The sequence below is a fragment of the Schistocerca gregaria genome, chromosome 3 (genome assembly GCF_023897955.1).
Source record: "Schistocerca gregaria isolate iqSchGreg1 chromosome 3, iqSchGreg1.2, whole genome shotgun sequence".
NCBI lineage: Eukaryota > Metazoa > Arthropoda > Insecta > Orthoptera > Acrididae > Schistocerca > Schistocerca gregaria.
In genome coordinates, this window is record NC_064922.1 from 417,237,855 (window position 1) to 417,262,969 (window position 25,115).

The following is a 25,115-nucleotide window of genomic DNA, read 5'->3' on the forward strand; positions in this document are numbered from 1 at the left end:
ACAAGATAGTTCATGATTACATTGCACAGGAAAGCCAATTCCCACCCAGTTAACAACCAGCTCCAAATACAAAGTGCCATTTGTGGAAATGATTAAACTCAAGTAGTAATGTCTGCCAACATGGTATCTTGATTAGAATACAAGTGAGGTGCTGAGATCCATAAGGGCCTAAAGCACACCACTCTTGATCCCACATTTATGTTAATATCAGAGAAAGCAGTGATACAGCTTTTTGTGGGTTTTCAAGTATGCATTGTGGACCTACAGCACAGATAAACCTAACTCACCATGAGGTCAATAGATTTCAGAAACATGAATAAATCCTACAAGCTCACAAGTGATGGTGACATGCTTTACTCCCTTGTAATTCTCACAAGGGAAACTCCCCAGTGTGTCCTCCCCCCCCCCCCCCCCCCCCTCAGATTTAGTGGTAAGATAGACCAGTGGATAGCCCATCAAAAACTGAACACAGGTCAAGCATGAAAACAGGAAGAAGGTGTGCTGAACTGGTTAAAATAAATAAATAAATAAAAATACAAAATAAGCCCACATACAGAAGCATAGCATCATCATCATTAAGTGGTCACAGTGCTGTACTGTGAAGCAGATGAGCCATGTTGAAAGCTCTCTCATGCCATTTTTTCCTTTTTTTCATGACATTATGAGCTGTCCATCCAGTCATTGAAATTTTTGTTCTCTTTGTATAGTCTTGGCAGTTGTCGTGTTATACATTGGTTTTAGAATATGAGTCACGTGGTAAGAATACATTACTGTCACAAGTAAATGTAATGAATAGTGAGAGCAGGTGAGATTCCACATAGACATCACTCATAAATGAAAACAATAAATAAACAGATGTGAACTACAATGCAACAAAGGAATTCAAGAGTCAAAACTTCCAAAATGGAACAAAACTTCAAAAACGTTAAAAACATTTTTTGACAGAGCACAGAGGAACTGTGTGATTGTGAAACTGTTGCATTAATTTTTTGCAGCATATGTGAGAAATTATTACGTTTTCACCATTTCCTTGGGAGTGATCACATTGCCATTCGTACAAACACCTAAATCGGGCAGAGAGGCTTATCTCTCTCACTCCAAGAGATTCCTGTCGTATGACACACATAATGTTCACTATTACTGTGTATAGCACTCCAGATGTCTTTACTGGTGGAGGATTTGGTTGACTTGTCACCTTGTCATCAAATGTTTGTGGTTCCCATTCATTCCTTTTGGCTGCTAATAAAGTAGCTGTGCAGAATGAACTGTCATTATAGGTTCCTTCCTTACACCCTGCTGTTGCAAATGGACACAGACACAAATTTGAATACAGTAAACAGTGGAAAAAAGTGGCATGCAGTAGGTCTGAACACAGATCACCTATGTGGAAATCCAACAGTGTGGTCACTTAACCATAATGCAATTAGTGTTACAGCTTGCTGTATGTTACACTTCTTTTTCATGTGTCAATTTTCCATTTTCTGAAGTCCTGCTTGTTATTCAGCAGTGAACCAGTTATTATATTAACCTGGTGTAGTCTACCCATCTTTAACCAATACAGTGCAGCCCGATACCTGATTGTAATATCTATCAGGAAGATTATGAGAACAGCACACAGTGCTTCGACCGATGTCATGCCTAAAGCTCCAGGTAGTCACAATAAGAGCTTCTATGTCCTTGCTTAACAACACATGGAACATATGAATTAATTATTTTACCAAAATCTTTTTTCAGGTGTGATCTCCAAAGACAGAATAGACAGGGGCACCCTTACCCAAGGGCAAGGAAGGCTGTGGTCCCCAATCCTCCTCAAGCTCTCAGAGAAAGGAAAAAATATAGCGTATAGCCATGTGTTTTTCTTTCAAGAAAATGACTGAAAAGTCAGTATTCTGTAGCTTTTTAATGGTGTCTGAACTGGTACATTTTTCATGGCTACTTACACATCACCATTTGACTTCCAAGATATTAAAAATACCCCATGCCCCAGGTCTCCACCCCCCCCCCCCCCTTCCACCATTGCAAACTATCATATAGGTGTACATGTAAATAGATGGAATAGAAAATTTAAAAAGTTAATGATAGTTAATTCTGGGTTATCAGCAGCTTCAAAGGACTATGACATGTAGTAAATCCATTATACTTATTGAGAATTTGTAATAGATAAAAGTTTTGTATAGTGTAAAAGTGATTTTTGTTACTTTACTAATTATTTTTTGATATTTCATTCTTTTATATAACTGTACATTTTTAATTAGGATTTTTGTGTGCTTTCTCCTAAATTCTACATACTGTTGACCTGTTCTGTGCAGGAAAATTGAGCTGCATGAAACCCGCGGCATTACTATAAACTATTTAGTGCTCCACCCAGGAGGAAGACGCTTACTAGTGCATGCTAGAGACAGTTTGTTGCGAATGGTTGACCTTGCCACAGGATCATCCATTCAATGGTTTAGAGGTGCAGTCAACTATAGGTATGTATGCCAGTCTTATTGTTAGTTTCATTACAATAGAGTAAAGTAGAGGTTATTACCTTGTAGCAGAGTTAAAGTTAGGATATAACACAAATTGATGTAATTATCATTAATTTGCAGTTGCAGGCAGCACATTTTAAAGTATGAATACAATGTTTTGTCAGTGATACAAAACAGCATTATGTTAATGGGTAGTTGTGGATGGAATTAAGGTAGCAACTCAGTCTAATACTGTGTCACGGAGTGGTCAATAGGCACATAAAAAGAATGAAAACATTGCTAAACTTTTGGAGGATGTTCTTCTTCAGAGCTATATTCACCTATTGGCCACTCAATACCTCAACTGTATGGAGGATTGTTATCTTCTCTTCTTCCATTCCACAAATACATCAGACATCCTTAGGTTCTCTCTGGTAAAAACATGAAAAGTGCATTTAAATAAATAAATAAGAATGAAGGAAGGATGGGGAAAAGGCATGTTGCAACTTGGAGATAAGATTTCTGGGCACTTGTGGCAGTGGGGGGAAGAGGGGGAGGAGTTAATAGATGTGATAGAAGGCAAGCAGGTGACCCTCAATGGAAGTAGCAAAATAAGGACTGAAAAGGGAACACTCACAGAACAGAGTGATTAAGAGGATGGGAGGAGGACAGGGAGATCACAGCTACAGTATGTGTGGTATGGTAAATAACAAGTAACTGGAATAAAGTGAAATAGACTAATATAAGCTTAGGTCAACAGAACTTCAAGAAAAGAGGAAATACTGGAGAGACAGTTCTGACCTAATTAGTTCAGAGAGAGAGAGAGAGAGAGAGAGAGAGAGAGAGAGAGAGAGAGAGAGAGAGAGATAGATAGAGATGGTTAGAAAGCTAGTTCCATCTCGGTGGTGTTAAGTGTGTCTAGAAACCATACACCAATCACATATAGATGAGTTACTAGCTTTCATTACTTCAGTTTATTATTTCCATCCTGGGATTTCTGTTATTGTAATAAAAGTGAGCTTCAGTTTAAGGAACTATAAACATTTATTTAATTTAAAGAACAAATTCACCTAACTTTAAAATATGTGAGCCACATTCAATCTTGAAAAGTGAAAAAAAAGCATGGAAATAAAGCATACATTTTTATGAGATATTTAAACATTATATTCGTACTGTATTGATACAAATTACTGACAATGCATTGTACAAATTATTGTGTAAATAAAGGGAAAATGTCTACTCACTATCGTGCTGCAGATCAGTGATCACAATCATAACCTGAAAGATTTATTTGTTTTTGAGTTGTTTTTAGATGAGGAGAAAGAGAGATAGAGAGAGAGAGAGAGAGAGAGAGAGAGAGAGAGAAGTTACAGAATTCTTAAGATGTTGACTGCCTCAGCCAAACTGAGTAAACTGCTCTGAGAAGCCATATTAAGCAGTTCATAAATTTCATTTGTCATCTCCTTTGTAATCCATCTGCATCATCGAAACTGAAGAAAAAATTTTTTCTTGGTGGGAAAATAGAGCCTGTGAATAATCTCATAGTTGGTGTGCAGAGTAGGAAGTTCAGCTCAGAAGCAAACTAAGAGATAACTCATTGTTAACAATCTGTTACCAGCTTGTATATCTTGGAGCATATTTGACAATACAGTCCATGTCTTATTTCAACTGTGTCAGTAGCTGGTCAGTCTTCAGTGTAGGTGGCTAACTGACATTTATCATTATCTGTGCTCATTTTTTTCTATAAAATGGCTAGCAATAGAAGGAAAGTGAGTGATGTGGAACTTGAACAGCTAACTGGCATGAATGAATTGGAATGGGATCAGTTTATGGATGAATTGTTAGATGTTGGATTCTCTGTGAACCATCTTCATTTGAGCATTCAGGTGAGGATTCATATGCAGATAACAGTGAATGCAATGAAGAAGACGAGCATGGCTGTGCAGGGTAGCCGCGTGGTCTAAGGCTCCTTGTCACAGTCCGTGTGGCTCCCCCCTGTCACAGGTTCGAGTCCTCCCTCAGGCATGGGTGTGTGTGTTGTTCATAGCATAATTTAGTTTAAGTTAGACTAAGTAGTGTGTAGGCTTAGGGACTGATGACCTCAGCAGTCTGGTCCCATAAGACCTTACCACAAATTTCCAAGTCGAGCATGTTGGTCCCTTAGCAGGCACTATGAATAACAGTGATGAGTGAAGTGACATTCCTCAGGATCCACCAGTAATTTGTGTTCAGTGAGGATGTGGGATTGGAATTAGACTTACAAAATTTTGGCATCATTGCACATGTTGATTTGCTGCCCCCCCCCCCTCCACCCCTTCCCCCTCTTGAAGTGTTTCTAATGTCATTATGTTAACAAGCAAATCTGTATGCGAGCCAGGAAACAGAAAAAAGTGATAGGAGAAGATTATCGAGGCTTTTGAGATGGAGGGTACAGATGTTGTGGAAATGAACATATTTCTTCTGTGGATGATGCTGCACATGGTGCCTTGTTGTATTCCATCGACAGAACATTACCGGAGTACAGATCCTTCTTCAACTGTAGAAGTAGGGACATACTTTAGCTTTTATTGATAGATACATATCTCAGATAAATTACTGCAATCCAATGACCAACACTATAAATCTAGACCAGTTTTGGATCATTTCAGTAGCATCACGAGCAATAATAACTTTCCAGACAAGAATCTCTACATTGACAAATCAGTGGTTTTTGTGGCTCACTTTTCAGGCAGTAGATCAAGAACAAGTACGCAAGTATGGTGTAAAACTTAATGAAATCTGTGAATCTAATGGTATGTTTCCCAAAATAAAAATCTACTGTGCCACATCACAAGAGAAGGCTGAGGTGTGTCATGCACCTGAAGTTCTTTCACTCCTGATGGAAGCTTTCTTGAACAAAAAATATATGCTTCATATGGACTATTTTTATAATTGTGTATCACTTACAAAACTTTTCTCAGCTTACAAAATCTATGTGTGTGGAACATCACATAACAACAGAAAGGGAACCCAAATTCATTAGTTACTACAAACATAAAGAAAGGTCAGATGGTGTGGCAAAGAAATGACAATGTTGCTCTTTGCAAGAGGTGGAACAAAACAGAACTCCTGACCGGTTCTAATATGCACCGTGACAAAGTGGTGGAAGTTTGCAATTGAAATGGCAAAGTTTCCTTGAAACGAAACATAGTCAGAGACTACAACAGTGGCATGCCAGGTGTTGATCAATCAGATCAAATGCAGTTGTATTATTAGATGGCTGAAAAAGCTTGCTCTACATGTAATGGAAATTTGTCTGCACATATAGTGATGGAGGTGTCTACGTCAAGGGCATATAGCTACAGGTAACAAGTGCTTAGTAGGCCAAAATTTGCTAATTGGCTTCAAAACAATTACAGGGAAATATATTTTTGACTGGGCATTACAATGGGCAGGGAGCTGTGGTGATGGCCCTGGAACCTTGGGGATGGCAGCGTTGTATGGTGATGCCATCATTCCCCACATTAGTTGGATAGCACAAGAGGCAGGTACAGTTATTTACCTGTGACACTCAAGTGCATGGGATTTGAGGGAGCCTTGGGGAGATATTAAAAAATGGCAAGGTCTTGGACACTGAGAGTAGCTTACAACTCAAAGTATAAACATTAAACTGCAATAACAGTGCGAACCAGTTGTCTACAGTAGAGAAATTATCAAACATTATAAATGCCATAGTTTGATATTAACTGAAATGATGCTGGAAGAGTGTAAATGGTAAATGATATTTTTTTCCAAAAAAAAAAAAAAAAAAAAAAAAAAAAAAAAAAAAAAAAAAAAAAATTTAAAAAAAAAAAATTTAAAAAAAAATAGAGGATCAACCCTCATGGTCAGCACCTAAAATCTTATTACAGTTAACCTCAATATGAAAATTGTGTGCATCACAAGTAAATACACTCTATTCTTCAAACAACTTCATGAAACTAATCTTATAATGTAAATTCAAATACACATATTCAAAACTAGTGCGATAAAACCAGGGTCCTAGTTACAGGACCTTTCTGGTGTAGGTGTAAGTAACCACAGGCAACAAAATTTGCCTGGAAATCCATCAGAATTCAAAGTAAAATTTGAGCTTCCACAAGATTAAACTAAAATATTTTGAGGCAGTAAAGGTTCTCAATAATTGTGATAATAGATGCAGATAATTGATGTTAAGAGTCATAAATGTCCCAAAGTGAGTGTAAAAATTACTGCTATGTGAGGATTGTTATTTCTCTAAGTTGTAACTAATTGCAACTATCAACTAGGGAAAAATTATGCCATGAAAATAAGTAAAATTGAAATACAAGATTACAGATTGTGAGAGAGTACTTATGATACATCTGTGTTTCATAGTAGTTTTCTTGTTGGGGTTACACACATTGCACATGCATTAGAATTGTGAAGGCAGTCACAACTGTCATTTGTATTGAAAACTTGATTGTTAACTTCTATGCACTTAAATTCATGCTATGACTAAGTTAAAGAGGCCACTGTTTCTGCTATCATGTCAACAGACAGTACCAGAAATAATATGTACTTATTTTCTCATGTGCTTATGGAAGCATATATGGATATAATCTTCAGTATCGTGCTGCTGACCTTTCCACCAGCACCTTGTTGCCGCTCAATTGTTTGGTGCCTCTTTTCCACTATGGCAATCCTGAGCACCATCATTATAGTGTATAATGACATGGCATTGAAGTTCTTTTTGCATTTCTGATTGGTTATCTTGTGAGGTTCTGCAATAGAAGATACTGTTTTTGGATATGATATTTGGTAGGGCAGCAAACTGCTAACTTTTTTATCCTGTTACTGTGCTGCCTGTAACTTTTCTACTCAGTGCATTGTCATTTTTGTGCAACTTTCCAGGTTTGTAATGGATGATAATTGTACTCACTTGGTAATGTTAGTGTCCAGTCTACTACTTGGGGTCTTTTAAAAATTTTGGGGTGGTCAGGCAGCATGGTCAGTGATTATAATGAAATGTCTATCATAAAGAAAGTACATGAAATAATGTGCACTGAATATCCGAGATAGCAGCTACTTCTTAGTAATACTGAAATTAATTCCACTTTGTTAGGCTGTGGGATGCATAACAAATTGTTCCTGACTTACAACACAGCCTGTGGCATAATCGCTAGCACCATGTGACATAGTCAACGGTTTTTTTAAAATCTGGATAAACTACTAGGGGAGATTTTGTCAAAACATTTTTAGTTTGTAGCATTACCACATTACATTCAGTGGTTGAAAGGTAGCCTCTTTTTGAGTAATCTAGTCAAGGGCTTCATAATGCTGATGTAACCTTGCATAAACCTGTGGCAATAATTGACAAAGCTCTGAAATGATTGTAGTTCTTTTATATTTTTCATGCAGGAAAGTCATCAGTGGCTTCACTGAAATGTGGATCTTGGTTTAATGCTCGCCCAACTCATAATGTGGTCCATGATTTACACACAAGACTTTGCAAAGAATAATTCTCTAGTTTTAAGCTCAAGTTAGCACTTTGTGCATTTTCTTTAGATGTTTACAAAAAGTCATTGATATCATTGAGATGCACTAGACACATGGTGCATTTTGATCTGTATGATAATAAGTCTACAAACCACTGAAAATTAGTGGGTGCATTTATTAAATGTAAAGGCATTCTGTGGAATTCTTATAGCCCAGAAAACATGACGAATGTAGCCTTGGATCTGTCCTGAGAAGCTAATGGTGTTTGGTAATATTCTGACCTCATATACAGGGGAGGGGATTTTGCAATTTACCAAGTGATTGAGCATTTCATTGATACAAGGGAAAAGATATTTATCTGGGGTGGTTATGCAGCTTACTGCTCACATATCTTCATGGAAGTAGTAAGTTTTTCTCTGTTGATGCACCTTTTAGGTATTATGATAACGTACAATGCTCATAGGTGAGAGGAAGGCTTAGTCACTGTTGCATCTAACTGGTGTTAAATGCTTTTTTTCATAACTGACAGCAAATGATAGGGGGTGTGGTAAGTCTTTTGAGCTACTGGTCTTGTATCCTCAGTCTGAATTTCTACTTATATTAGATGTATTACCAGTAAATGTGGTCTTTTCTCAAACAGCTATATGAATTCCTCTGATACTGGATACAACAGGTTCCAGTCTGGTTCTGAAAAATGCTTTAACTACCCTCTCAGTTGGGCTTGTATAGGTGGCATGATTATATACGTGTGCCAGCTCAACAACAGTTTGTGATTCTTCATGGACAGCTTTCCGTGTCTACTAACACAACTGTGAGCCCTAAAAATTTCCTGAGACTCTATTTCTTGTATGCTGGCCAGTATTGTTCCATGTGGAACAACAACTTCTTGTGTTCCAAAGTTATGTAAACAGATATTTAAGTGGTGACAAAGGATGTTCTTACTTGTTTGAGCCCATATATTTTCCTTTCCCTTATCCTATGTTTAGGCTACGTTTACCCTCAAGCCAATGCAAGTTTCGTACTCAAAAACGTTAACCAAAACACCCCCAAAACTTGCACCTCTGACATTGTGGTAATTGCAACAGGAACAAGCGATGTTGCTTGCAACAACAGCCAACATCTAATAAAAACTTTAAAAGCCAAATTACTGTGCATTGTATCAAAGAAAGTGTTTTTAGTGGATGTGCCTTTCAGACAGGATCTTCCAAACTGGTCATGTGTAAACACAGAAGTAACCAGCATAAATTCACAGATCTACAAACTGTGCTCAAAATTCGCAAATATTACAATAATTAAAGCAATCAAATTTCACAGAAAGTTTTATACACTAAACAGGTTTCACCTAAACAATCTTGGGAGGAGAGAAATCACAAATTTCATATTAGAGACTGTAATGTAAGAAAAAGCACTAAGTGGGCCCATAATACCACTCAGTTATAGAGAACCAAACATCAGTGAGGAAAACATTGTACCCAAAGACAAATACAGTGTAAAACGTACTGAAAATGCAAATGAGTGTAGCATGTTTAATTGCAAAAACTTTTTATGGCCAAACCACCTATCCCATTGTGTGGAACTGACATCATCATCAACTGAAACAGCATCATCATCTGAAATAGCAGTGCCTTCAGTACGAGAACTAGCAGCTGAACCACACACAGTGGAAGCAGCAGCTCGTCCTACACGAAAGAGAAAGGTAACTCAGCGTTTTTTATGTTGAGTGACATGAGAGAAAAACAGTCAAAATCATGTGAAACATCTCTCTCGTGTATTAAACATTGGACTCCAGTGCCACAAGCAGAACTAACTAGTCTACTGAGAAAAAATACCACAAACAAATATACAAATGTAAAGGTGAGCAAGTCTCAAACTTTGTCTGTATTTCATCAAAATATAAGAGGTCTGAAAAATAAAATAGACCAACTGCTAATTCACCTAAGTGATGAAGAGTGTGGAAGTAAACCTGATATATTGTGTTTCTCTGAACATCATATCACAGATGGAATCAACATGTTACAGATTGAAAACTTTTGTTTAGCTGCCCACTATTGTAGATCTAGTATGGGAAAGGGTGGTGTCGCAATATTTATTTGGAATAATGTAGTGTATAAATCTCTAGATTTAAGCAAATATTGTGTGGAACAGTACTTTGAGGTGTGTGGTATTGAGATAACAACAGACAGTGCAACAGTTATTGTGCTGTCAAGTTACAGGGCTCCTGCTGGATATCTGAACGTTTTTATGGGAAATATTGAATCATTCTTGTCCCGCCTGCCTAGAAAAACTAAATTAGTCATTGTAAAGGGTGACTTTAATGTGGACTTTTTAACAGAAAACAGGAATAGAACACATCTTGAACACCTGATGTGCTCTTACAATTTAGTGTCAGTGGTAAACAGTCCAACTAGAGTAACAGCCAGTTCTAGTACATTAATAGATAATATATTTATAGATAAGGATGCATATAATAATTTAAGTGTAAAAAATGTTACAAATGGCCTATCTGATCATGATGGACAGTTCCTCACCATAAACCAAATGAATGTACAAAGGAGAGTAAATTTCATTTGGAAAAACATTAGGATTACAAACACACAGAACATGGAAAACTTTAAACATAAATTACAGCACATGGACTGGTCTTCTGTGTATGCTGCTATTCATGTAAACTCCAAATTTAATATATTTATCAATGAGATTACAAGTATTTTTGAAGAAACATTTCCTAACAAGTTAATTAGAGAAAATCTGTATAAATCAGATCACAGGCCTTGGGTTACTAAGGGCATCAAAATTTCCTGTAGAACAAAAAGGGAGCTTTATGCAGGAGCCAAGACATCAGATGATTCACATAAGATTAAGCATTACAAATTGTACAGTAAAATTCTTAACAAAACCATACAGGCATCAAAGAACATGTTCTTAAAGGCAGAAATTGATAACTCGAACAATAAAGTAAAAACTATTTGGAATTTTGTAAAGAAGGAAACAGGGAAAAGTGCAGTTCACAGTGAAAATATTCAAATAAAAAATCAGGATCATATTGTTAGTGATCCAAAAACAGTTGCTGATATGTTCAACAAACATTTTTTAACAGTAACAGAACAAATTGGATCGCAAGGCTCCATAAATCAAGCCATTAGTTTTCTGCAAGCCAGCGTACCTGGCACAGTACCACAAATCAAAATAACAACAGCCACTATTCCAGAAATTGAAAGAATAATTAGATCCCTGAAAAGTAAAAACTCCACTGGAGTTGACAACATATCTAGCAAATTATTAAAATACTGCTGCGGCGACTTAAGTAGAATCCTTTGCCACATTTTTGATGCGTCACTTAAGCAAGGAATAGTGCCCGAAAGACTTAAGTATGCAGTTGTGAAACCTCTGTATAAAAAGGGAGATAAGGCAGATACTGCTAACTATCGGCCAATCTCATTACTGATGAGTTTTTCTAAGGTTTTAGAGAAACTAATGCATGCCAGGATTGTTAATCACCTCATTGAATATAAGATCATCAGTAAAAGTCAGTTTGGATTTCAGAAGGGGTTATCAACAGAAGATGCAATATTTGCATTTGCTGCCAATGCTTTGGAGTCCATCAACAAAAAGATGAAGATAGTTGGAATATTTTGTGACCTCTCAAAACGTTTGACTGCGTCAGTCACCAAATACTTTTGCATAAAGCTTCATACCTAGGCATAAGTGGGGCAGCAGGGAAGTGGCTCCATTCTTATCTTTCAAACAGAAAACAGAAAGTTGTACTGGATAGTCAAGAAGGTGCATCAGCATCATCGGAATGGGGAACAATCACCTGTGGAGTGCCTCAAGGCTCCATTCTGAGCCCCCTACTTTTTATTATTTTTATTAATGATCTTCCTCTATGCACAGATTTTCGTAAATTCACCATCTTTGCTTATGACACTACGCTACTGGTTGATAACTCAGTGGATGAACTTGAGGTGACAGCTAATAAGGTTTTTAGTGATATTGTGAACTGGTTTAATGTAAATGGTCTTTCTATTAATCACAGTGAAACAAACTATGTCCAGTTTCAGACAGTCTCTAAAGAAGATGATCAAGAACAAAAACTAGGTGACATGCAGATAGCTAAGGTCGATAGTACAAAGTACCTTGGCTTACATATAGATAGCAAACTAAACTGGTCAAACCACATCTTGGATCTCTGCAAAAGGCTGAATTCGGCAACTTATGCTTTACGCATTATCTGCTCTTACAGAAATACGGAAACCAGTAAATCAGCTTATTATGGTTATTTTTATGCCTTTATGGCATATGGAATCATATTCTGGGGAAATCAGCCACTTGCTAGGAAAGTGCTATCTGCACAGAAAAGAGCCATAAGAATCATGAATGGAGCCCACCCTAGAGCCACATGCAGAAATCTTTTTACAGAACTTCAAATCTTCACATCCATTGCACAATATATATTCTCCTTGATGTGTTTCATAAGGAAAAAAAAGCCCCTCTTCAAACCTAATAGAGTTTATCATAATCATGATACTAGAAGAAAAGATGATATCCACTATGAGCATGCAAACCTGAGTAAGGTACAGAAGGGGGTCCACTTCAGAGGTTGTAAGTTTTTTAATGCCCTCCCTTGACAAATTGAGTGTTTAGTAGATGATGAGTTCTCGTTTAAGAAAAGCTTAAGGCAGTTCCTATTGCAAGGGTCATTTTATACTATAGAAGAGTTCCTGAACCACGATGAATAGTACCCTAGTACCTGTACGGATAAGTCTCAGATACATTTCCCACTCTTCTTTTGTGATCCTGTATATCTATTACTTGTAAACATCTTAAGTTTTCAGTAGTAAATTTTCTGTATGTGCGTGTATAAAGTCTAATATATTAAAAACAAAGATTTCAAGACTTACCAAGTGGGAAAGCGCCGGCAGACAGGCACAATGAACAAAACACACAAACATACACACAGAATTACTAGCTTTCGCAACCGATGGTTGCTTCTTCAGGAAAATGGGAAGGAGAGGGAAAGACGAAAGGATGTAGGTTTTAAGGGAGAGGGTAAGGAGTCATTCCAATCCCTCCTTACCCTGTCCCTTAAAACCCACATCCTTTCGTCTTTCCCTCTCCTTCCCTCTTTCCTGAAGAAGCAACCATCGGTTGCGAGAGCTAGTAATTCTGTGTGTGTGTTTGTGTGTTTTGTTCATTGTGCCTGTCTGCCGGTGCTTTCCCACTTGGTAAGTCTTGGAATCTTTGTTTTTAATATATTTTTCCCATGTGGAAGTTTCTTTCTATTTTATTTACATGTATAGAGTCTGTAATACTTAAACTTTGTAACATTTATTTTTTTGTGATTTTAATTTGTAATGTTAATCTAAGCCATATAATTTTAATATGAATAATAGCAATACTTACAAAATACCATAAAAAGTTTGTAAAACTGACACGTTCCATATCCTGTGATGTATTCACAACATGGATCACCGGAACACGAAATAAATAAATAATAAAATAAATAAATCACTTGGGCCATGGCATTTCTGCAATGCTGGTAGGTACAGTTGTGCATACAAGATGTGCAGCACCAACTGCTGCTGCTACAGCAGTGAGCCAGCTAGGTGAGCCAGTGGTTCTGTCCTGACTACACCATTCACCTATGAGGTTGCTTTGCAGTGCATGTGGCAGATGCAGGTGTTGATAAACCAGAATGTGGAATTGCTTCACACCCTTGCCTCATTGGTGCGGGGGAGAGGCAGGGGGGGGGGGGGGGGTCAATGGCACCATTTTCCAGTTTTGTTGAGTTGACAGAAAGGAGGGAGAGTTACCTGTGTTTGTTCTTGCTGCACTGCCAAGTAAGGCACATTGTCATTACAGTTGATAAGGCTACCTTATTGCTATATAGCTCAGGTTTATACAAAATGGTCCAAAATTTGTAGTTCTCCACTGAGCCTGAAAACTTCCATTTTCTGATGGTTGTAGTTGCTTATGCAGTATTTTGGACATCAAACCCATGTTGTGGTGGCACAGTTGCAGTTTAACCAGCACAATGCCCTGGCCAGTTTTATGTGACCTGGACTGGCAATTTGCAGGGCCTCTCACACAATTGTTGTTTTCAAAGAAGTGTCCTTTGATTTATGCAGACTCGCTAATTTGGGAATGTGATTGTAGGTTAGCTTCTAATCATGAGGTTTAGACTAGGGCATTGGCCTTGCCCAACCCTTTTTTAGCCGATGTTGCCCAAATTGCAGAATCACATGAGCTTACAGTGGCGGGAAAGGGCACACCTTCTGATAACTGACAGATGGCTCAATTGGATGAGTCCTGTGGGATACCACAGATGGCCTTGCCTCCTGCTGAGATGCCATTTGTTGGTACTGTTGATTCCAGTGCAAGGGCATTGCAGTGCTGCCTATCCTCTCCTATGTTGAGCTCAGGGGGTTAATCGTACTCACAGCATCGTAATTACCTTCAGCGGCGTTTTTGGGTCTTCATCATTGTTCTCCTTCTGCTAATTAGGTGAGCCAGTGGTTCTGTCCTGACTACACCATTCACCTATGAGGTTGCTTTGCAGTGCATGTGGCACAGTGCAAGTGCTTGAACCTCTCTTAGATATCCTCTTCAAATTTGAACTCTCATATGCGTGATATATGTCCTCCGCCATTGTGATGTCCTTTGAAACCACCCATTTCACCCAGACACTGATGAATAGCTGGAACTATAGAATGGTGTGGCTGATGCCTATTTGGATGACTTTGCCGATAGACATATAAGCTGCTTGCCCATTTCCTTTTACCTCACCATAAATGAAATGAATATTTCTATGCTAAGACCAAGTGAAGTTCTCCACAAAGCGACACAACACCACAAGGCAAATTATGAATGAGCACAGTGTTTCTACCGTATATGTTAGTCTTTTTCCTCTGTGACCAACTTTACTGTGGCTGGCAAAACACTTGTGGTGACATGTAACATCCAGGATGCTCTCAGGTACATTGTGACATGTTCCACTTGTGGTCCACCAGCATAAAAGGTCATGTTTGCTGCCAAATGGGTGGCCTAGTGGCAGCTTCTGGTGGCTGTAACTTACCACTCTGTAACATCATTGGATGATGTTTCTGGTCACAGATTCCTGTCCCCTATTTGTTCCTCAAAAGGCCCTCTGCAACCCCTTGAGTTTGTCAGTATCATTTTGTAGCATCCTATATATGCTCTTCGCTATTAATTTCCTTTTACATTCCTTCTTCTTTTTTATGTACACTAAAGCACCAAAGAAACTGGTAGAGGCATGCGTATTCAAATACTGAGATATGTAAACAGGCAGGATACGGTGCTGCTGTTGGCAAAACCTATATAAGACAACAAGTGTCTGGTGTAATTGTTAGATCAGTTACTGCTGCTACAATGGCAGGTTATCAAGATTTAAGTGAGTTTGAAAGTGGTGCTTTAGTTGGCACATGAGTAATGGGACACAGCATCTCCTAGGTAGGATGAAGTGGGGATTTTCCCATATGACCATTTCACAAGTGTACCTTGAATATCAGGAATCCAATAAGACATCAAATCTTCAACATTGCTGCTACTGGAAAAGGATCCTGTAAGAACAAGGCCAATGACAACTGGTGAGAATAGTTCAACATGACAGAACAGCAAGCCCTCCACAAATTGCTGCAGATTTCAATACTAGGCTATCAAAAAGTGTCCGCATGTGAGCCATTCAGTGAAACATCCTTGATATGGGCTTTTGGAGTTGAAGAACCACTCGTGTTAACCTTGGTGACTGCATGACACAAAGCTTTACTCCTTACCTGGGACCCTCAACACCAACATTAGATTGTTGATGACTGGAAACATGTTGCCTGATCGAACAAGTCTTAATTCAAATTGTATTGAATGGATGGTCAAATATGGATATGGAGACAACCACTTGAATCCATGGATCCTATATGTCATCAGAGATATGTTCCAGCTAGTGGAGGCTCTGTAATGGCATGGAGCATGTTCTGTTGGAGTGATATGGCCCTGATGTGTCTAGTTATGACTCTGACAGGTGACACATACATAAGCATCCTGTCTAATCACCTGCATACATTCACATCCATAGTGCATTTCGAGAGATTTGGGAAATTCCAGAAGGACAATGCGATATCCTACATGTCCATAATTGCTATAGAGTGTCTCTAGGAACATATTCTGAGTCTAAACACTTCTCCTGGCTACCAAACTCCCCAAATATGAACATTATTGAGCATATATGGGATTCCTTGCAATGTGCTGTTTGGAAGAGATCTCCACTTTCTCTTACTCTCATGAATTTATAGACAGCTCTGCAGGATTCATAGTGTCAGTTCCCTCCAGCACTACTACAGACATTAGTTGAGTCCATGCCACATTGTGTTGTGGCACTTCTGCAAGCTTGTGGGGGCCCTACACAATATTAGGCAGGAGTACCAGTTTCTTTGGCTCTTCAATGCATGTATGTTTTGAGTATTCTGTACTTGCACTAGTACAATAAAATGTTTGTTATGGGTTGCTGCAAACCACGATCACTTTACTGAATCACTTTACATTAGATTAGATTCAGTTTTTGTTCCATGGATCCAAAAAATGAGATGATTCTTGTGGGTGTGGAACATGTCAGAAAGTATGACATAAAAATGTAAAACATTTGAATATAATACTTACTACCCTCATCATTTGTCAGGAGATATTCAAAAATAAGCTAATACAATGCAGTAAACTGGGACAGCTAATATTTAGAGAATTAATTCACTGTCAGAATGAAACACTGTTATCGACTATTAATAAATTCATCATACACAAAATACCTGATCTTGACTGTTGTGACAAGGTGTTGTCAATACTGAAATCTAACAGATATTTTTACTTAAGCTGACTTATCCGTCTCTGTTAAGATATTCATCTTTGGAGTAGAAGTAGTTGCCTATCAAAAAGTCTTGCAAACTCTATTTAAACTGTGCTTTATCTGAAACCAAGTTTTTAATGGTTGCTGGCAATTTATTAAAAATGTGTGTTCCTGAATGTTAGATCCCTTTTTGGACTGAGGTAAGTGATTTTAGGCCTTTATCTAGCTTCTTCTGATTCCTAGTATTGATACTGTGTACTGAGCTATTGGTTGGAAATAGAGATGTATTACTTGCAAAAAATTTCATTAAGAAATAAATATACTGATAAGCAGTGGTTAGAATACAAAGTTCCTTGAACAGGTTTCTACAAGAAGTTCTTGAATTTACACCACAAATGATTCTTATCACATGCTTTTGCACCCTAAAAACTTTTGCTGGGTTTGATGAGTTCCCCAGAATATGATCCCATGTGAACGAAAGTAAGCAAAGTATGCATTTTTTATATGTATATCTCCTACATCTGACATCATTCTCATGGCAAATACAGACTTGTTTATGTGCTTAAATAATTCTGTGGTTTGCCTTTCCCAACTGAATTTATTATCGAGTTGTAATCCCAGAAATTTAACACTATTAACCTCTTTGATCAGCATGTCTTCATACATTATACTCATGCTGGAAGGAAATCTCTTACTGGTTCTGAACTGCATATAGTGGGTCTTCTCAAAGCTTAATGACAAAGAATTAGTTCCCCAAGGAGTCCCACAAGGTTTGATATTGGGTCCCTATCTGTTTCTTTTTTGCTTAAATGACCTACCACTTGCTATTGATGTTCATTCAGTCTTATTTGCTGATGATACATCAATTGTAATTGAAAATGAGGTATGTGAAAATATTCCAGAAAAAGCCAAAAATACTTTATAAAAACTTGAATCTTGGTTCTATCAAAATGTGCAAGAATATTATTATTACCATATTATTAACTCTACTTTTGTAAGATTTGGTTTCTTCTTTTACAGCTTTCCAGATTACTTTGGTTCTGTTTGAAGCATCTTCTATGTATTTGTCTTTGTCTCATTTCTTTGCCTCCTTTATTATTTTATTTAAGACAGATTTATGTTTTTTAAAGTAACTATCAAACTCCTGAGTTGTGTTGTAACTTGTTGCAATATTCTGAAGGTACTGTTTTCTAGCAGAAGATTTTCTTATACCACTAGTAATCCACTTGTTACTTTTAGCGGTTTGCGTTGTTTTGGCTTTCAATGGAAAACCAAGATCAAAATAATATTTAAAAATATTCATGAATGTCTGAAACTTATCAGAAATATTACTTGTACTATACACTATCTCCCATGATTCTTGTTGGAAATAATTCTGGAATGTTTGTACTGCAGTATTACTGAAAGTTCTGCCCATGTACATAGTCTTTCTCATATAATTATAGGATGGATTAGTGTTAACACAAAGGCTTATAGCCTGTGCATGATGGTCTGCCAGTCCAGCTTTTATTACAACTGATTTATATTTTGTTTTGGAGATTATTATTATTTGATCTATGATAGTGCTAGAATGATTCATTTCACGTATAGGGGAGTGGATTGTAATCTCCAAATTATTGGCTGTCAATATGTTCATCAGTTCAGATTTTGAATTGCATCGCTTATTAAAGTCTACATTTAGGTCTCCATATATAAGAACCGTTTTTCAATTTGTTACTACTTTATTTAGTAAAGTATCAAGCCAAGTATTGAATTTTTTTTGGTGGGTATCTGGAGATATATATAAACATATTACAATTAACTTGAATGCTGGAACTTCTGTGCCTGATATTTCAAAATCTTTCTCAGTGTTTAAGGATTCAACATTGTCTAAGTTATTGAATTTGATATCTTTCTTTATGTATGTGCAATTCCCTCCACATGTAAACTTATTTCTACAATTTGTGCTGCTAACACATAATCTGTTATTTTCACTGTCTTAACTCATTTTATTTCAGCCAGTGTTGAGTTAAGCACAGTATATTAACGTATCTGAGTTCACTTGATAGCAAGATTTCAAGCTCTCTTACTTTATTCCTAAGTGACTGTATATTCTGATGAAGAAGAGTGACCTGGTGAGATTTTAGGTTTGTTCTGATTGTACTTGGTTGACCACTTACCTTTATTCCGGAATTTAAATTGTGTGAGAAATCTTCATTCTCATCTAGAAGCGTGAGTTGGTTTTTTCCATTGGTCATAAGAAAATGTCCTGATGGTGAAAAGGGGCAGTTCTCCATCCCCCTGGTCATTTTACTTGTGTGGTCGATGTTGAGGTGGTTTCTGCTCTTTGCTCTTGCTGCAAGGACTGCTACTAGAGGTGGTGTTGATAGGTGCACTAGTTATCCTAACTTGGTCTTGAGGCTTTTTGGGAATAAATCTTGTAAATGACATGGTTGCCTTACATTTCTTCTCACTGGAATTTCTGAACATTTCTTCCTGTTGCTGGGGTAGTAGTAGTTGATTGTTGGTGTTCACTGATACATGTAAAATTAGATGTCCTTGGTGATACTTTTGAGACTGGATCTTTTGATGTCTTTAGTGGGTCTCCTGTAGGTACTGCTTCTGGTTCCAGTTCCCAGTTCTTCTTTTTGTATCTTGAATATTTCAGGCGTGGAACTTGATTCTGCTGCTTTTTTTGGGTTAGATGCTTTTGCTGGTATCACAGCTTGGTTTAGTCAATGGTAGTTTGGTTTCGCTGTGTCTTCTTTGAGTGATGAAGGTGTAGTACAGTTGTTTTTTGCGCCTGCTCGTTTATTTTTCATAACTATTGAGTTGGATAAGTCCATTTCTGCGGCTGATTTTTGTTGTGTTTTCACTGTCATATTTTCTGAAAGGTCTTCACATAGTATGTATGGTAGAGCCAGTATTTGCAGATTGGCACTTACTACTAGTTGTAAATGTATACATAAATTCTCTTTGCCATCCATTGCCAAGTGAAGTTCATGCTTTGTATAATCGCTTCTACTGAGGAATGTATTGACGTCCACTACCATTACATGCTCACAATTTTTTGCTGTCCTCATTGAGAATTCGTTTGCAGCATAGATTCTATTGTTCAGTTTTGGCACATCTTATCTGTATGGAATTGTGCACAAGTTAACTTTAATCTGGATTGTCTTATGAAAAGAATCTGTTAAGGCACATTTGAAATCCTGGAATTTCTTTAGGATGTTGTTTCTCCCACCTAGAATGATGACACTGTAATTTTTCGTATATTCTTTCGTCTTCCCGTCTATGTTACAAACCACATCCTTTAACTGTGCAGTTGGTTTTATTACAGAAGAGATGTAGTGTTTTTGATTTTGAGAACTGATCATAATTTTCGCACAGTGACGACCACGACTGCCAGAAAGAAATAATACGTTCTGTCTCTTGTTATCACTATGTATCATTTTTTGAGGCACTGGTCGATTTTTTTTTAATTTTTTTTTTTTTTTTTTTTACAGTTTTCATTTGTATTAACGCTGTTGGTTTTGCCAGGGCACTTCATAACACAAACACTTGAATCCTTTGCCGTAGTATTTTTGCTTCTGGTCCATTCATGCTGCTTTTCTTTCTCACTATTTACAGTTTTTGTCGGTTTTGTTTTGACTGGTGCACTCGATTTCAGATAACCTAACAATTCAGCATTTTCATTTTGAAGTTTCGTTAAATCATTCTTTAAAGTGTTAATCGCTGTTTGCATGCTTATGATACACTCTTTTAAATGTTCAATATCTGTTACACATTTGTTACATGGATCACTTTCCGTTTTGACCACAACTACAGCATTCACCACAGAGATAACTTCAGAACTCCAACACATTGTTCAAAACATTATGCCCAAACGCCAGAGTATATGGGGTTAAAAATTTTCAATAAAATAAAAGGCAGTAATATATTTAAAATGGAGATTGGTTCACTGAAGGGCTGCTCCTTACTCTTCTGGTGGAAAAATGTTATTATTCTGTCGATGAATTCATTGAGGACAGCTTCACAGTCTGAACACAGGGATTGTATTACATGTATTATTTTATATACATGTGTAGCTGTAACTCAGAAATGTAAAATATAATGTAAACTTTTGTATTTCTCTTAGAAAAGTGAATAAACTTTCTTTTGTAAACCTTGACATGTCTCCTGTACATCAAATCAAATGATTTGAAAATTGTGCATAATGAGATGAATAAATCACATATCACATATATCAAACTTAGCATCTGGCAATAATATATAGGTCATTAATATACACAAGGAAAAGCAATGGATACAATGTAAATAACATGATTAATGAATTACGGGAAATTGATTGGTCTCATAAAATTAATAATAATAAAACAACTGACAAATGCTTTACTATTTTCCTCACGGAAATTAAGCACATTGTAGAAAAGACGTGCCCCACTGTAACAAAAAGACAACATCCTAATAATACACATAAGCAGTGGCCTACTAGCAAGTGGTACACTCCAAAACTTAAGAAACTTAGGATACTACTCCTAATTCTGAAGGATAAGTCTGGAAAAAGTGATCAAGACAAGGCAAATTACATAAATATGAGAAAACTTTACAAATCAGAAATAAAAGGGGCTAAGTGCAATTCAAATGATGAATATATTTTGAATTCCAAAAATAAATGTAAAGCAGCTTGGAAAGTCATAAAACAGGAAATTAATAACATCAATAAAGAAAACAACATCCCTATAGACTGCGATACACTCAATGATTATTTTGTAAATAGTGCCACTACCACTCCACTCAATAATTCTACCACAGATGCAGAAACACTACTCATTCATACAAAACAGACTAGTGAGAAATTTACTTGGACCCCTATCACCCTAAATGACATTTGCAAATTGATAAACAAACTAAGCAATTCCAAAACAGAAGACTATTATGGACTCAGTAATTTCATCATAAAGTGTATAGCAAAGGAAATCAAAATGCCACTTCTCTCACTGTCAAACAGAGTACTAGATGAAGGAATTTTTCCACAATGTCTTAAGCTCACAGTTACACTATCTATGTATAAAAAAGGTGATAAAAACCTCCCAAACAACTACAGACCCATATCAATAGTACCAATCATATCCAAAATAATAGAAAATTGTATGCATATGCAGCTATACAGCTATTTTGAAAGCAACAAACTACTAAATGAACAGCAATTCGGATTCAGGTCTCACCTATCAACTGTAAAAGCAACTGAAGCTTTGGTGAACAACGTATATGAAGCATATGAAAAGAGGCTGCATATATCTGGAACACTTATTGATTTAAGCAAAGCATTTGATTCAGTGTCTCATGACATAATCATTAAAAAATTAGAATACTATGGTGTTGAAGATATACCACTCACCTTATTCAAATCTTATTTAAGCAATAGGTTACAGCTTGTATATGCAAATAAACAGAGATCAGCAATACTCCCTATAAAAAGAGGAATACCCCAAGGCTCGGTTCTTGGGCCTTTCCTGTTCATTGTCTATATTAACGATTTCTCAAATTATATTCCATGTAAGAATATACTGTACGCTAACGATATAACAGTAATAACCTCAGGTGACAATTTACAATCTGTGCTGGATAACAACAGAGAAATAATGCAAATGACTAGTCACTGGTGTCAGGCCAATCAACTGTGCATAAACAATACAAAAACAGAAGAAATAATTTTTAACCTAAAAGCTACAAAAAGTAAAAATAAAGCAGTGAAACTACTTGGATTGCACATAGACCAAAAACTCTCCTGGGAAGAACACACCAATCACCTGTGCAGCAAACTAGCCAGTGTACTTTTTTTACTGTACAAATTGAGAAACAATATGAGCAAACAGCTGTTACTCCAGTCATATTTTGCTTTCTTCCATTCCCATCTGGAGTATGGAATTTTGCTCTGGGGTAATTCCTCGGTGGCTAAATGTATTTTCAGATGGCAAAAGAAGGCCATCAGATGTATATTAGGTTTAGCACCCAGAGGTTCCTGCAGAAACCACTTTAAATATCTCAATGTAATGACAGTACCTAGCATGTACATATATAACTGTTTAATGTATGCTAAAGAAAATCTGGACAAATTTAGCACGAGATGTGATGTACACACACACAATACTAGAAATAGTCGCTTGTTGGATTTTCCTTTCTCTAGGCTAGCTGCTGTACATAATAACTATAAACATTTGGGCATAAAATTTTTCAATAAGTTACCATACTCAGCTCGTACAGCCCCATTTAATAAATTCAAGAGTGTATTGCAAAATTGGTTAAAATGCAGTGAATTCTATACAATTGAAGAATTCCTAGGAAATACTCATTATAATATAAGCTTTTGATAAGTGATAAATGTTTTCAATTCTTAAATAAGCTAAATAATTCTGTGTATATAAGTGTTTATTGACCTAACTGTACTCCATTGTAAACTTTGACGAAGCCAATTGTATGAAAAATACTGAAGGGTGAATAAAAATATTCTATTCTATTCTATCCTATTCTATTCAAAATGGAACTTTGAGGAACAACACATGTAATGAATTCCTTGTCAGATGAAGACTGACTGCTTATTGCACAGGTATTTCACAACAACACCATTTGTTTCCTGTTAGATAGATAAGACTGAAACCATTTCGCAGCATTGCCAGTGACACCATAATAGTCTAATTTACTTTGGAGAATGCTGTGGTTTTGACAGGTCACAGAAAATGCCAGTAGCCTGTAATTTATTATCTTATGAATTAAGTACATTCTCATGATAAGTGTAAATAGCTTTCTCTATATCAGAATCCTTCAGAAATCCAAACTGCGACTTGGACAATATATCATTTACAGTCAGATGCTTATGGAGACACTTGAACACAACCTTTTCAAATATTTTTGAGAAAGCTGCCAAAAATAAAATTGGTTGATAGTTTGATGGTATCTCTTTATCCCCTTCTTAAAAAGAGGCTTAAGTTCAGCATATTTTAGCCAGCCTGGAAATGTTCTGCTTAAACAAATAACTTAAGATAGAACTTAACCTGCATGAGCACTCTTTGATTAACTTTGTTGGTATGTTATCATACCCACTGGAATACTTAGATTTAAAGGATTTTATGATGGATGCTACTTCTTTGGGAGATGATAGTGTCATTTCCATTTTACTGAAGTTATTTTTAAAGACTGGTCTCAGATACTCCATTGCACTGTTGACTGAACCTGATAACCCCAAGCTGTCAGTAACAGAAATGAAGTAGTTGTTTAAAGTGTTTGCAACACTAACTGTACTTGATACCAAAGTTTCATTTATTTTTAGAACTATCCATTCCTCCTCCTCATTGGCTCCACCTGTCTCTGTCTTCACAATATCCCATACAATTTTTATTTTGTTACCTGATGTAATTATCTTTTTCTCATAATAAAGCTGCTTTAATTTCTCCATTACTTGCTTCAATATTTTGCAGTAATCTTTGTAATGTGTTACAATTCTAATCTCAGAGCTGTTCCTAGATAGTAGATAGAGTCTCCTTTTTGTCCCACATGATATCTTTATTCCTTGTGTAACCCACAGTTTGTGTGTGAGTTGAGTTACCTTTAGAAGAAAACAAGTTTCAAAAGTGGAGGTAACTTTATTAATGAATGCTTTGTATTTTCCATTTGAGTCAGATATGTTGTAAACAACTATCCAGTCCATGTCTTTGAGCAATTTCCTGAATTTCTCAATTTTTGACTTATTTATTACCCCCTTTTACTCAGATTTAATAGAATTTTTATGCTGACAAGTTTCAAGATGCTGCATGTCATGATCAGATAGCCCATTTACTATTGGTTTTGTGATATGACTTTTTTCCCTAGATTTGTCTACAAAGATATTATCAATAGCAGTCACAGAGCATTTACATATCGTAGTAGCAAAGTTTACAGTAGGAACTAAATTGATTGATAGAGTTACTGGCTGCAATAACTGTTCACTGACAGAGATTTTCAATAAATCCACATTAAAATGTCTAGTAGTCACTATTTCCTTGTTTTTTGCTATGAGCTGGGACAGCAGAGCTTCAAGATTTTTTATGAAGAGGTTAAAATTTCTTGAAGGTGATCTGTATATACCTACTATTATAAAGGACTTATTATGAAATACTACTTCTGTTGCACAAGCTTCTAAGTGCTGCTCTGAGAAAAATTTATTAATATCAATATTCTTTAAATCAAAACAGTTTCTGACAAATATGGCAACTCTTCCTTTCTCCATATTTCCTCTACAGAAATAAGAAGCTAACTTGAAACCTGTAACATTTAACATATCTATACCAGTGCTCACATGATGTTCAGAGAGGCAGATTGTATCA

The 25,115-nt window shown here is 36.6% G+C and overlaps 1 protein-coding gene across 2 annotated transcripts in view; it reads left to right on the forward strand.

The window, feature by feature from the left end:
• Window positions 1–25,115, forward strand: part of LOC126354332 (jouberin-like) — a 259,936-nt gene that overhangs the window by 214,872 nt on the left and 19,949 nt on the right. For both annotated transcript variants that reach the window (XM_050003897.1, XM_050003898.1), the window contains exon 10: window positions 2,310–2,471. In XM_050003897.1, the coding sequence (XP_049859854.1) occupies window positions 2,310–2,471 (162 nt within the window). The remainder of the gene's footprint in view (window positions 1–2,309; window positions 2,472–25,115) is intronic.